This window comes from Monodelphis domestica, chromosome 2 (genome assembly GCF_027887165.1).
Source record: "Monodelphis domestica isolate mMonDom1 chromosome 2, mMonDom1.pri, whole genome shotgun sequence".
In the NCBI taxonomy this organism is placed as follows: domain Eukaryota; kingdom Metazoa; phylum Chordata; class Mammalia; order Didelphimorphia; family Didelphidae; genus Monodelphis; species Monodelphis domestica.
In genome coordinates, this window is record NC_077228.1 from 107,991,987 (window position 1) to 108,007,136 (window position 15,150).

General features: G+C 39.4%; 2 protein-coding genes across 5 annotated transcripts in view; one reads left to right on the forward strand and one right to left on the reverse strand.

The window, feature by feature from the left end:
• LOC107651290 (uncharacterized) overlaps window positions 1–15,150 on the forward strand; it is a 171,989-nt gene that overhangs the window by 121,997 nt on the left and 34,842 nt on the right. The window lies entirely within an intron of this gene.
• Window positions 6,682–15,150, reverse strand: part of LOC100017171 (renin-like) — an 81,753-nt gene continuing 73,284 nt past the window's right edge. For all 3 annotated transcript variants that reach the window (XM_056815772.1, XM_056815770.1, XM_056815771.1), the window contains 2 exons: window positions 14,859–14,957; window positions 6,682–7,003 (listed from right to left, as the gene is read on the reverse strand). In XM_056815772.1, coding sequence (XP_056671750.1) covers window positions 6,842–7,003; window positions 14,859–14,957 — 261 coding nt within the window. In that variant the 3' untranslated portion in view covers window positions 6,682–6,841. The remainder of the gene's footprint in view (window positions 7,004–14,858; window positions 14,958–15,150) is intronic.

Genomic DNA, 15,150 nt, shown 5'->3' on the forward strand with positions numbered 1-15,150 from the left:
TAGAGATTCAACCAAAAAGCTATTGAAATAATCAACAACTTTAGCAAAGTTGCAGGATACAAAATAAACCCACATAAATCATCAGCTTTTCTATATATCTCCAACACAGCTCAGCAGCAAGAACTAGAAAGAGAAATCCCATTCAAAATCACCTTAGACAAAATAAAATACCTAGGAATCTATCTCCCAAGACAAACACAGGAACTATATGAACACAACTACAAAACACTCGCCACACAACTAAAACTAGACTTGAACAAATGGAAAAACATTAACTGCTCATGGATAGGACGAGCCAATATAATAAAAATGACCATCCTACCCAAAGTAATTTATCTATTTAGTGCCATACCCATTGAACTACCAAAATACTTCTTCACTGATTTAGAAAAAACCATAACAAAGTTCATTTGGAAGAACAAAAGATCAAGGATATCCAGGGAAATAATGAAAAAAAACACATATGATGGGGGCCTTGCAGTCCCTGACCTAAAACTATATTACAAAGCAGCAGTCATCAAAAGAATTTGGTACTGGCTAAGAAACAGAAAGGAAGATCTGTGGAATAGACTGGGGGAAAGCGACCTCAGCAAGACAGTATACGATAAACCCAAAGATCCCAGCTTTTGGGACAAAAATCCACTATTCGATAAAAACTGTTGGGAAAATTGGAAGACAGTGTGGGAGAGACTAGGAATAGATCAACACCTCACACCCTACACCAAGATAAATTCAAAATGGGTGAGTGACTTAAACATAAAGAAGGAAACCATAAGTAAATTGGGTAAACACAGAATAGTATACATGTCAGACCTTTGGGAGGGGAAAGGCTTTAAAACCAAGCAAGACACAGAAAGAATCACAAAATGTAAAATAAATAATTTTGACTACATCAAACTAAAAAGCTTTTGTACAAACAAAACCAATATAACTAAAATCAGAAGGGAAACAACAAATTGGGAAAAAATCTTCATAGAAACCTCTGACAAAGGTTTAATTACTCATATTTATAATGAGCTAAATCAATTGTACAAAAAACCAAGCCATTCTCCAATTGATAAATGGGCAAGGGAAATGGATAGGCAGTTCTCAGATAAAGAAATCAAAACTATTAACAAGCACATGAAGAAGTGTTCTACATCTCTTATAATCAGAGAGATGCAAATCAAAACAACTCTGAGGTATCACCTCACACCTAGCAGATTGGCTAACATAACAGCAAAGGAAAGTAATGAATGCTAGAGGGGATGTGGCAAAGTAGGGACATTAATTCATTGCTGGTGGAGTTGTGAATTGATTCAACCATTCTGGAGGGCAATTTGGAACTATGCCCAAAGGGCGACAAAAGAATATCTACCCTTTGACCCAGCCATAGCACTGCTGGGTCTGTACCCCAAAGAGATAATGGACACAGACTTGTACAAAAATATTCATAGCTGTGCTCTTTGTGGTGGCCAAAAACTGGAAAACGAGGGGATGCCCATCAATTGGGGAATGGCTGAACAAACTGTGGTATATGTTGGTGATGGAGTACTATTGTGCTAAAAGGAATAATAAAGTGGAGAAGTTCCATGGAGACTGGAACAACCTCCAGGAAGTGATGCAGAGTGAGAGGAGCAGAACCAGGAGAACATTGTACACAGAGACTAATACACTGTGGTATAATCGAACGTAATGGACTTCTCCATTAGTGGCGGTGTAATGTCCCTGAACAACTTGCAGGGATCCAGGAGAAAAAAACACCATTCATAAGCAAAGGATAAACTATGGGAGTGGAAACACCGAGAAAAAGCAACTGCCTGAATACAGAGGTTGAGGGGACATGACAGAGGATAGACTCTAAATGAACACTCTAATGCAAATACTATCAACAAAGCAATGGGTTCAAATCAAGAAAACATCTAATGCCCAGTGGACTCACGCGTCGGCTATGGGGGGTGGGGGGGGAGGAAAAGAAAATGATCTATGTCTTTAACGAATAATGCTTGGAAATGATCAAATAAAATATATTTTAAAAAAAGTGTAATGGGAGTGTCAGGAATACCCTAAAGAATTAAAAAACTTTCCCCAAGAATGGTGTCTGTATGACCCCTAGAGGTACAACATTCCTTCCTTTTGATGCGTGATTCCCCTTTAAATTTTCTGGAGAGGGACCTTCTATGCAAATTCAGAGCCACAATAACTTGCTCCCCAGATGGTTCCTTATGATTGGAAGTACCTGAGAGATCTTAAAATTTACTCCCTATAATTCTCTCAGAGAGTCAGGAGGGGAAAGAGCATCCCACTTTTGTAATACCTGCAGTTATACCAGAATCTCTTTGGGCCACATCTTCTTCTGAGGTAGGCTTACTTAAGTCAGCTGTTCCTGTGCAGATAAAAACTAAATCTTGTCTACCTCCTTCCATCCCTCAGTATCCCCTCTCAAAAGAGACAATTGAAGGTATGGCCCCAGTAATAAACTCATTGATTGAACAGGGAATAGTAATCCCTTTCAAATCTGAATACAACATGCCCATACTTCCCTTTAAAAAACCAAAAAGGGGGCCTGATGGCAAACACCTCTATAGATTCATACATGATCTGAGGGCTGTGACCAATCACGTTATAAAGAGACACTCTGTAGTTTCCAACATAAATATGATTATTTCTTCTATTCCTAGCACAGCTACATACTTTACAGTAGTAGACTTGTGCTCAGCCTTCTTTCCCATACCCATACATAAGAACTCCAGGTATATCTTGGCTTTCATCTGGAAGGGCTCCCAGATACATGGAGTTGCCCGCCACAAGGGTTCGTGGAAAGCCTGAGTTTATTTGCACAAATTTTGAGCCAAGACACAGATAATATAACATTTAAAAATAATAAATTAATCAAATATGTAGATGATCTGCTCTTGGCTTCAACAGACACAGAAGCATGTCAGGAAGATAGTAAACACCTTTTGGAATTGCACAAAAGAGGACATAAGATCTCGAAGTATAAAATTCAGTGGTGTTTCCCTCTAGTAGAATATTTGGGATTCATTCTGACTGTGGGTCCCCACTCTATTTCTCCCAAATGAATTGAAAATATTCAAAATGTAAGTGTTTCTACCACTAAGAAACAGTTGAGAGTAATTTTAGGATCAACAGGTTTTTCTAGACATTGGATTCCTTGCTATGGGGAAATTACTAAACCCCTTATAACACTAACAAAGGATTAGGTCCCTGAATCCCTCAAATTAGAGCGAGAACACTTGTCAGCTCTATCAGATCTAAAACAGGCTATCCTGTCTGCCCCCTCTCTAGGCATCCCAGATTACAACAAGCAATTTACTTTGTATGTACATGAGTGAAGAGGGGTAGCTTCAGGTGTTTTAACTCAGATTTGGGGGGCTTCTCAGTGCCCAATTGCTTATTATTCTGCCCAACTGGACCCAGTAGCATCAGAAGCACCACCATGTCTTAGAGGAGTAACTGCTACAGCCTTACTAGTAACAAAATTATTATTCTAGTATTGGGATGCCCATTAACAATTATGTGCCCACATGAGGTACAAGCATTGTTGCTAAGACATAGAACACAGGCATTTTCTGATCAGCGAATTACAAGGTACGAAATAACCTTGTTAAACAATGAAAACATTACCTTGAAACACTGTACAACCCTTAACCCTGCCACCTTGCTTCCAGATTTACCAACTTCACGAGAACCATTACACAGTTGTGAAACCTTAGTGTCCATGGCAGAAAAGCTTCAAGATGATCTCTTGGACACTCCCTTAAACAACCCAGATCTGGTCTTATTTACTGATGGTTCTTCTTTTATGAGGGATGGCATACACTACACTGGAGCTGCTGTAGTCACAGAATTTGCCACTGAGTGGTCAGCTTCACTGCCCTTTAATATTAGAGCTCAAGGGGCAGAACTCATAGCTCTGAAACATGCCTGTATAATATCCAAGGGTAAAAAGGCAACAATTTATATGGATTCTAGATATGCTTTTGACATTTGTCACTCAGTCAGGATGCTATGGCTCAAAAGAGGATTTTTAACCTCAGCTGGAAAATTCATAGCTAATGCAGAAATTATTAAGGAAGTTCTTTCTGCTCTCCAGTTGCCTGAAGCCCTAGCTGTAGTTCATTGCTCTGCCCATACAGGTGGCATTGACCGTGTCTCTAGGGGAAATGATCAACCAGGCTATTATCAGGGCTGACCTTGAGAGTCAGATGGAGTGCTAGGCAGAGATTGTGAGGAGGCAGAGAGGGACACAAATCAGGCCAGCTCCCTGAGTCAATGCAGCATTCTCCTTGGACCTCCTCTTAGTGCTCACTCTCTGCCAGGGACTAAAAAGGAGAGATCTGAGTCCTAGGATCTAAGTTCAAGATAAATTTATGTTCCCTTGTGAGGAAGAGCATCTGGGCTTGCTTTTTATGAGAATTCATAATTTGTCTGCAAGTTCTCTGCTACAGAATTTCTTACTTCTCTTTAAATACAGGTCAGCTCCCAAAACATAATTCTACTCATCATTGGTATCCACACTATTCTTTCTCTCCCTACACTTAGATCTTAATTGAATTATTAATTGAATGAATGGAGTGAGTGAATTAACATTTTCTTTCCTCCATTTGTGATTAGTACTAATTTCTTCTATTAGTTCATACTGACTGCTAACCATATTTTCTTTTCTCTCTACTTATTTATTTTTTACTAAGTATCTTACTCCATATATTCTTTTTCTTCTTCTTTTTTGAAACTCTTCCCTTCTGTCTTAAAATCAACATGGAATACTATTGTGCTAAAAGGAATAATAAAGTGGAGGAGTTCCATGGAGACTGGAACAACCTCCAGGAAGTGATGCAGAGCGAAAGGAGCAGAACCAGGAGAACATTGTACACAGAGACTAATACACTGTGGTATAATCAAACGTAATGGACTTCTCCATTAATGGCGGTGTAATGTCCCTGAACAATTTGCAGGGATCCAGGAGAAAAAAACACTATTCATAAGCAAAGGATAAACTATGGGAGTGGAAACACCGAGAAAAAGCAACTGCCTGAATACAGAGGTTGAGGGGACATGACAGAGGAGAGACTCTAAATGAACACTCTAATGCAAATATTATCAACAAAGCAATGGGTTCAAATCAAGAAAACATCTAATGCCCAGTGGACTCACGCGTCGGCTATGGGGGGTGGGGGGGGAGGAAAAGAAAATGATCTATGTCTTTAACGAATAATGCTTGGAAATGATCAAATAAAATATATTATTAAAAAAAAACGGATTATGCTTCAGGGAAAGTTTCAACCTTATTCTTTTCCTGTGTAGCAGCCTCTCCAGCCTTATCTTCACATTAATATAACAAGGTCTATGTCTGATTGTCATGGGCCAGATTTCCCTTTCCCTCCCTCTGCCTCAACTGTGGGCACCTATTCTGTGCTGTTTGTTCCCTGTGCAGTTTGTGTATTTGCCACAGATAGAAAATTCCCAGGGTAGAGGGGATTCCTCTCAGCCACGAGGTTGGGCAAGATCATTTCTGAAGACTCTGGAAATTCTGCGAGTTTGTATGGGCAAGGTATCACTCCTACATGTTGGCAATTGTCCTATGTTTGAGGTGTCATTAATGCATGAGGATACATTGTACACCCTGTGATATTCATGTGTACTTTGCAGCAGTATATGCTTCTCTCTGGTTCTGTGTGCATGTTCAGGTGTAATTCGTTAACGAGTGTTCCATCTGTAAGTGCTTGATCAGCTCAGTTGGATGTGCCAATGAACTTTCTGCTGCTGGGCAGCTGGTTATAGCCTTTGCTTAGACCAACTGGTTTGCAAATGCTTGCCCTTGGTTGCAAGGAGAGCTAAGTTAGAGTGTGGCAACAGAGTCTGCTTTCCAAAGCCTTAGTCTAAGTAGGATGGCAAGGCTCCATCACTAGGTTGCTCATTTGTTGGCCTTGACAGCCCATGAAACCAAGAAAATATCTCTTCATTGCTGGAATAATCAACTCAAATGGATCATTGTACAGAGGAGGAAAGGACAATGCTACAATTAAGCTATTACAGGTGAGGAATGTGGAAACATGGATAGCAGTGGAAAAACTGGTATGACTTCTATGAGACTCTTTCTTGCTTTGGGGTGAAGAGAATCTGAATCACAAAATGTTAGATAAGAACCTTCAACAATTATTTCTACATTTAATTGAAAAAAATTTAAGTAAAAGAAAAAGGAGGAGGAGGAGGAGGAGGAGGAGGAGAAGGAGGAGGAGGAAGAAGAAAAGGAGGAGAAGGAGAAGAAGAAAGAAGCAGCCCAGCAGCAGCAGCTATTGCAGGGAAGCTCAGTGGCCAGGCCTGGAGATGGGAAGTCCTGAGTTCATATTTGGCTTCTGATACATCCTAGCTGTGTGATCTTGGGCAAGTCATTTAATTCCAATTGCCTAGCCCCTGCCACTCTTATGTCTTGGAATTGATACTTAGTATTAATTCTCAGACAGAAGGTAAGGGAATAAAAGAAGAAGCCATTGCAATTGTAATTGCAATTATATAACAAAGAGTGATACATGTGTCTATTTGGATGTCAGAGTTTATGAGCCTATATGGATTTGTCTAAGATTATATAGCAGGATCACTGTCTTTTACATTCTGAAGAGACATTGCGCTTCTTCCAGTTCCTCCTACACCCCATTCTCATTTAAAAAACAGATCCAGATTTGAGTAATGAAACTTTATTCTATTCTCAATTAAGGCAGAAGATTAACAGTGGTCTGCAGGATTCAAGAGGTTGATGGAGGGACTTGCCTCTGTCCCAAGGATTGAAGCACAACAGGGAGAAAAAGTAGGCTCAAACAGGGATGTGGGCAGAGACAGATCAGACTGCCAAGGCAAAACCAATGCGATTGTTGTTCCGGTCAAATTCCGTGTAGAACTTTCGGATGAAGATTGCTCCCAGGCGCCACAGAGGTCCTTCCAGGTTATCAACATCCTTGCCATAAAAGGCAACCTGGCACATCTCATGACTGCTGTCCTCATTCTGCAAGGAGAGACTAGTATGGACTGATGCCCTTTAACAAACCTGTATGGTCCTTCACCCCCTTTCTCTGATCCCAGCTTTTAGCAAATACTCAATTTAGCTCCTGGTTATGATAAAAATCACAGAATCTTGGCACTGGAAGGAAGAGGATGACAAGATTGCAAAGGCTCAGTTAGAAGGAAACTTAGAAGGCATCTAGTCCAACATGAAGGAGAACTAATATGATATGCTTGACAAATGTCATCCTGCCTTATGCCAAAAGCAATCTAGAAAAGAGGAATCCATTGCTTCCCGAGTCAGCCCATTTCACTAAGGGTTAACTATTAGCATCAGGAGATTGTTCTTTATATCAATCCTGGTAGTTATAAGTTTTATTTGATCTCTTTAACCTTCTGCCCATCATTCCTATCTCTTCTCTCTGGAGTCACCAATTCTTCTTCCTCCTGTTAGCCCTTCAAGTGCATAAAGGTAATGATCACTTCCTCCACCAAAACTCCACCACCAGCTCTCCCCACAAACTCTTCTCTAAGCCAGACATCCCCAGTATCCCAAACTGATCTTTTGTACCACCCTGTTTGTCCTCCTCTGGGGAATCTGTTCTTCCACAAATGTGGTACCCAGGACTAAATGTAGCATCCCTGATATTCTGATCAGGACAGAATGGAGCAGAGCTAATACCTGCCTTCACACTGTAGCCTAAAATGGAATCAGCTCCCCCAACCCCATCACCCAGTTGACTGATTCTGGGTGTACAGGACACTGAATCTTTCTGAATTTTTTGTCAAACTACCTTCTATCTACCTCTACCCATTTACTTGGGAAATTAATATTTGGAACCTGTATGAAAAACTTTACATTTATCTCTATTATTTCCTGAGTCTCAGGGTTATCCATTTCAGAGGTCCCAAACTCACTGCTGTGGACCACATATAAAGACCCCAGTGCTACCTGAACTGGATTAAAATGTAATTAGGAAGAAGCTAGGTGGCTCAGTGGATAAACAGCCAGGCCTGGAGATGAGAAGCCCTGGGTTCAAATGTGGTCTTAGACACTTCCTAATTCTGAGAGCCTGGGTGAGTCATTTAACCCCCATTGCCTATCTCTTGTCAGTCTTCTGCCTTGGAACCAATACAGAGTATTTATCCTAAAACAGAGAGTAAAGTTGTTGTGTTTTTTTAAATGTAATTGGAGGTGCCTACATGACTCAATGGATTAAGAGTCAGGTCTGGAGATGGGAGGTCCTGAGTTCATGACACTTCCTAGCTTTGTGACCCTAGGGAAGTCACTTAACACCCATTGCATAGACCAGATTACTCTCCAGTCTTGGGACCAATATACAGTATTGGTAAAAATTTTGGATGAATTAAAAAAATACAATTGGGGGCAGCTAAGTAGCCCAATGGACAGTGAGCCAGGCCTAGATGTGGGTGGTCCTGAGCTCAAATGTGGCCTAAGATCTTCCTAGGCAAGTCCATTCACCCTGATTCTAAGACAGAAGGTAAATGTTTTCTTTTTTTTAAATGTTATTAGGAATTATTTAACAAAATAAATAAATGTACAACATAATAGACAATGCTAATTTGTAATTTTTTAAGTCAATATGAGTCCCATAGGAATCCTTATTGTTTAAACTGGATACCACTGAATTAGTCCAATTCCCTGTCCATTTCCAGACAATAAAAACTCTTTTTGTTGGTTCCTTCTTTCTGATGACTGTTTAGCTTCTTTGAGATGTGCTCACATTTTCCTTTCCTAACACTTATTCCTTCATCAAACACTAAATGCCTACTATTATACTTTCCCAGAGACCTTTGCTTTTATGGCATTTGTCTCCTTCTTCATCTAACCATCTTTTCAGACCCCTGTAGAGCTCTCCCACCTTGGCTTCTCTCTTCCCCATAAATCTCACTGTTTTCCCATTTCCTTTCAACCTGTTAAATTCAGACAATGCTATTCATTAAATATTTTTTTTGTTAACTGTAATCTTCTCTCTTAGAATAGATAAGGCAGAAGAGCAGTAAGAGCTAGGCAAAAAGGGTTAAATAACTTGCTCAGAGTTACATAGTTAGGAAGTGTCAGAGGCTAGATCTGAACTGAGGTGCTCCCAATTCCAGGCTTGGTGCTCTATCCTTTGTGCTACCTAGCTGTCCCCTGCTGTTCATTTCTGATGATCAATCCCCCACTCCATACCCCACTGATGGTCCCCTCTTAGCAGGTAGCCACCAAGAAAATTCCCAGCCTAAAGCTATCTCAACTAATGAGAACAAATGTCAAGTGCTTTATCACTCTTAAAGAGACATATGTCTCATTATTTCCTATCACTTCCCCCAGGATGGGAAATACAAATCCTCTCCAGAAATACACATCTGTCTTTCTTCTAGTTGGGATGGGAAAAGGTCTGAACACTAAGGCCCAGGAGGAAATAGAAACTAGAGTGACTGACCCTGTCAGGAAGAAGACTGCCTCTACACTCTTAACCAGGGACATCTTTGGGCAGATCTGCTTTCCTGAACAGGTCTTCTCCTTCACCCCAGCCTCACAATTCTTTGGTACCTGGGTTACCCTAGGAGCTGGAGGTGGCTTAGACTAGTTTTAATTGAGCCATTGACATTTCAGAAGTTTTTGAAGCTGTCCCTTCGTGAAGCTCTTAGTAATAATCATCATCAATAAAAATATAGATGCTTAATATTATGAAATATAAGTACTAAGTACCTTTCCAAAGTACTTCAAGGCTCAGATATTCTGTGAGGTAGCTAATGAAAGCATTATTTTCATCACTTATATTATGAGGAAATCAGGGGAGTTTAGGATGTTAAAGAACTTGCCCAGAATCAAAGATCGACAATCTTTCTACCCCACCATTGTCTTGGTTCTCTTGCCCTGCCATATGTATAGCCTTAATCTCTGGGAAAGAAAACTATTTAAAAGAATCTGTTTTTTTCTCATTTTAAATTCTTACCTCATGTCTTAGAATCAACACTATGGATTGGTTCCAAGGCAGAAGAATGATAAGGGTTAGGCAATGAGGATTAAGTGACTTGCCCAGGGTCGCCCAGCAGAAAGTGTCTGACACCAGATTTGAACCCTGGACCTCCCATCCCTAGGCCTGGATCTCCATCCACTGAGATACCTAGCTGTCCCCCACCCCCCAGAGTCCTCATACTACTGGAGAAGACATAACACACCTGGATGAACAGATGCAAGATAATTTGAGAAGAGAACACTTACAATTGGAGAGGAAAAGGAAAAGTTTCTCTTCGGAAATTGTACTTGAGGTGAGCTCTAAATGAAGGCAAGAAGTCTAAAAGGTGGAATTGGAAAGAGTCAGAATTCTAGCCATGGGAGATGGAGTCTGCAAAAGCATGAGATGGATCTTGGAGTTTCCAGTTTGGCTGAATCATAGAGTTGGTCCAGAAGTGAACTATGCACATATTGGAAATGATAGGTGGGAGTCAAACTGAGAAGCCTGCATTTTATTAGAGAGGCAGTATGGTAAGCTATAAGGTTGATATAAGGCATGATAAATGCTAATATCCTAGAAGATGTAGGGAGATAGTGGAGCTTTTTGTGCAAAAACATGGCTGAGACAGAGCTATGCCTTAGGAATATTACTTCTGTAGTGGTGAATAACATTGGAGAAGGATGAGGCTAGAAACAAAGAGATCAATTAAAGGCTTTTGTAGAACAGATATTAAAAAAACAGAAGGGAAAAATAAATTGGAAAAAAAATCCTACAACAATAATAAATAAAACTAAAAGCTGAAGACAAATAAAATTGATAAACTCTTAGCTAACCTGATTAAAAAGAGAGTAAAAAGGGGGCAGCTGGATAGCACAGTGGATTGAGAACCAGTCCTAGAGACGGGAGGTCCTAGGTTCAAATCTGACTTCAGCCACTTCCCAGCTGTGTGACCCTGGGCAAGTCACTTGACCCCCATTACCTAGCCCTTACCACTCTTCTGCCTTGGAGCCAATACACAGTATTGACTCCAAGATGGAAGGTAAGGGTTTAAAAAAAAAAAAAAGAGAGAGTAAATATCAAATAAATAAGGAAGCAAATGAAGAAGGTGAAATCACAACAAAATCAATGGAAATAAAAAGAATCATCAGAATACAATGTGCACAGTTGTATGTTAACAAAACTGAGGACACAAAAGAAATAGAAGAATACCTTCAAAAATATAAAATAACCACACTTTCAGAAGACCTTACAGAGTTACATAACCCCATCTCAGAAAAGGAAATAAAATTATCTATTACTACACTAAAAAAGGGGGGGGGGACTCTCCTGGTTCTGATGAATTCACAGGAGAATTCATTAAAACTTTTTTTCTAAAGCTTACCTTCTATCTTAGAATAAGTACCTGTTTCAAGGCAGAAGAACAGTAAGGTCTAGGCATAAGTGACTTATCCATGTTCACACAATATGAAGTGTATAAGGTCAGATTTGAACCCGTCTTCCCAACTCCAGATGTGGCACTCTATCCACTGAGTCACCTAGCTGCTCTGAACTCTATAAACCTTTTAAAGAATATTTGATACCCATACTTTACAAATTATCCCCAATAATCAAGAAAGAGAGCACCCTACCAGAATCCTTTTGTGAAACAAATGAAGTCTTAATACCTAAATTAGGGAAAGGCAAAACAAAGAAAATCACAAGACAATATCATTAATAAATATTGACTCAAATATATTAAATAAAATCAATTTCAGAGATTTCTCGAAGAAATCCTTCAAAGTGTGTTTTATACCATGGATGGAAGGGTGGTCCAATATTATAAAAATAATCACATAATTAGTAGTAATGATGATGACGACTAACATTTATATACTGTTTACTCTATGTCAGGTACTATGATAAGCACTTGACATCTCACAATAATCCTGTGAGGGAGGAGCTATTATTTTCCCTATTTTATGGATTAGTTTGTACTTTCAATGCTATAAAAATCAAATTACTAAGGTGTAAGAGCAGCTTACAAATGAAAAGATGGAACATTGGAAGAAAGGATGATTGATAGCAAAGAGTATTGGTAGCAGAGGATGATGGGAGAGGAGAACAGACCTAGAAGAGCTCCAAGAAGAACTCTGGGCTGTTGAGCTGGGATCTTGAGGAGGTAGGAAATACTTTTCCTTGCTGGAGATCTTGTCAAGAGCCAACTGAAGATTTTCCTGTGACTAGCCCTGGGACTTCACCTGAAGAGCATTTCTACATCATAGTATATCAAATAACATCTATCAAGAGTGTCAGGTCTCTTTGGACTTATGAGGGTTTTGGACTTTTGGCCAGAGAGCCTGACTCTCTCTCCCTACCTATTGCATTTCCTCTATTATTCCTTGACCCTTCTAATATTTAATTTAGCATGAGAAAGAATGAGAAGGGAAGGTGAAACTCTGTCTGGCTTTGAAGCTGACAGAGTGAAGGACCTATTGGGACATACAGCATAGGGACCCCTCTACCCTCTACCCAACTGCTCACTATCTTAATATCCTACACCTATTCAACTTCTTGACCAGTCAACTATCAGCAAAGAGGAATTATTCAAAGGAGCTTGAAGGAAGCAACTCAATGAGGCTACTGATCAGCCACAGCTGAGTGTTGATCTAGATCCCTCCCCTGCTGAGTCATCAGACTTGGGGAGGCTTATCTTCTTGGCCAGTTCATGTATGGGAATTTGGGGGTTCCTCTTACATAAACAGATAGGGGAGACTTCCCTTTAACTCCCTATCATCTATTACTACAGGGGAACCCCAGATTCGAGAGTAACACCCCTTGTTATCACAGCCCAGAAAGAGTGAGTGAGCACAATAGGAGTCAATCCACCTGGACTTCTACCCTCCTTCACTCTTGTTCACCAATTGTAGCCTCCTTTAGCTCCTCCAGACCATCAAATATCATCCCCAAAGAAGAATCAGTTACAGTTTCATAAATAGTCATTACAAAAGGTCATCCTTTACAGAACTTAATAAAATAATAACAATCTACTTGAATAAAAAAGTCATGAATGGATTTAAGGAAAACTCTCTTTTTTTATAAAACCTGGAAAGCAAACTGACAGAAGTTGAATTTAGACCAACACCTTACACCACATTCCATAATAGATTCTAAAAGGATATGTGAACTTAATATTAAAGATGCCCCAAATAAAAATAGTATAAAAATTAGAAGAGAAACACCATATACTTCTCATGGCTATGGGTAGGAGATTTGGTCTCAATCAAAAAAGAGATAAAGACAGTTACAAATATAAAATAGATAACATTGATTTCTTGAAACTGAAAATTCTTCTGTACAGCCATTAATATATAGAGAATAATCAAATCTGTCCTCAGATGCTTCCTAGCTGCATGACTCTGGGCAAGTCACTTAACCATAATTTCCTAGCCCATACTACTTTTCTCCCTTGGAATCACTTCTTAGTATTTTAAAATAGAAAATGAGGGTTTGATATATATACATATACATATATATGAATAAAGGAATTAATTGAATGGGAAAAAATTCTTTGATAAGAGTTATATGAACCTTTAATATATAAACAGAAAACTAATAGCCATCCCCCAATAGATAAATGGTCAGAGGAGTTAAACAAACAGTTCTTTAAAGAATTGCAAATTATTTACAACTATATGAAAAACTGCTCCAAATCACTAATAATAAGATAAATGGACATAAAAAACCATAAGGTTTCGCCTCACATCCTGCAATGTGGCAAAAATTACAAAAAACAAAAATGACAATGGTCAATGTGAAAGGAGTTGTACAGAGCTGCTACATTGTTGGTAGAACTGTGAAATGGTACAACCATTCTGGAAAGCAGTTTGGAATTATTCAAAGAAAGTGACTAAAACATCTATATTCTTTCTACCAGAAACTATATTTTTGGGTTTATACTCCAGCGAAGTCATCAATGTGAAAATAATCCCCATATACAGGTATCCTTTCCCCATTGTGGTCCTGATATATCACATGTCAGTCTAAGAAAATAAATGGAAATTTGGGGGGAGTTTTGCAGAAGTCATACACAACATGGGAAAGCCAAGAGATGTCATAGAAAAAATTTAGAAACTGAGAAATGCATAGAATATATGTATTGTATTGTATAATATTGACATAATCTTAATACTATAAAGATCCAGACCTGGAGTCAGGAGGACGGACCTTTTTGACTTCATATGCTTCCTAGCTATGTGATCCTGGGAAAGTCACTTAACCCTATTTACCTCACCTTTAACCTTTGGTCTTAGAGTTGTTATTAAGATAGAAAATAGGGGGAAGCTGAGTGGCTCAGTGTATTGAGAACCAGGTCTAGAGACAGGGGTCCTACGTTCAAATCTGGCCTCAGCTATTTCCTAGCTGTGTGACCCTGGGCAAGTCACTTGACCCCCATTGCCTAGCCCTTACCATTCTTCTATCTTGGAACCAATACACAGTATTGGTTCCAAGATGGGAGATAAAGGTTTAAAAAAAGACATAAAATAAATGTTAAAAAGGTGACAAAATTATAAAGATCAAACAGGCTTAAAAGCAGACAAATGAGAGGATACCCCCAATCACTAGGATAATAAAAAACATTTCATAAACCTTAATGTACTATAAAGACAAGAATATTGATTATAATTGAGCCTACAGGATCTTAGATCAGAGAATATACAGAAAGAGTGGTGGTTCAGTGGATAGAGTGCTAGTACTGAAATCAGGAAAACCTGAGTTAAAATTCAGTCTCAGATACTCATTAGCTCTGTGACCCTGGACAAGAGAGAGAGAGACAGAAAGATAGAGACTGAGAGAAAGAAAACAGAGGCAGAGAGACTGATAGAGAAACAGAAAGAAAATGATCCAGAAGCTTACCTGTAAGACATAGTCGGAAGCTTGGAGTGTGAAAGTCTTGCCATCAAAGGTGAAGGAGATATCTGGGAGCCTCTTTTTCTGGTTACATTTTACAAAATACTGTGGGCAGAAAGAGTCCCAAAGCCTGTGTGAGTTCCAGGCATTCTAGACCTCACATGTGCACAGATCAGTAAGGAAGGGCTGAAGTGTCATCTGGGTGCCCTTTCTTAGTGTTAGTCCAGGTTCCTTTTACACAGTCAGAATAGAAAGTAGCCGCAGATGTCATTGAGTTTTGCCTGCCTCTATAGGGGCA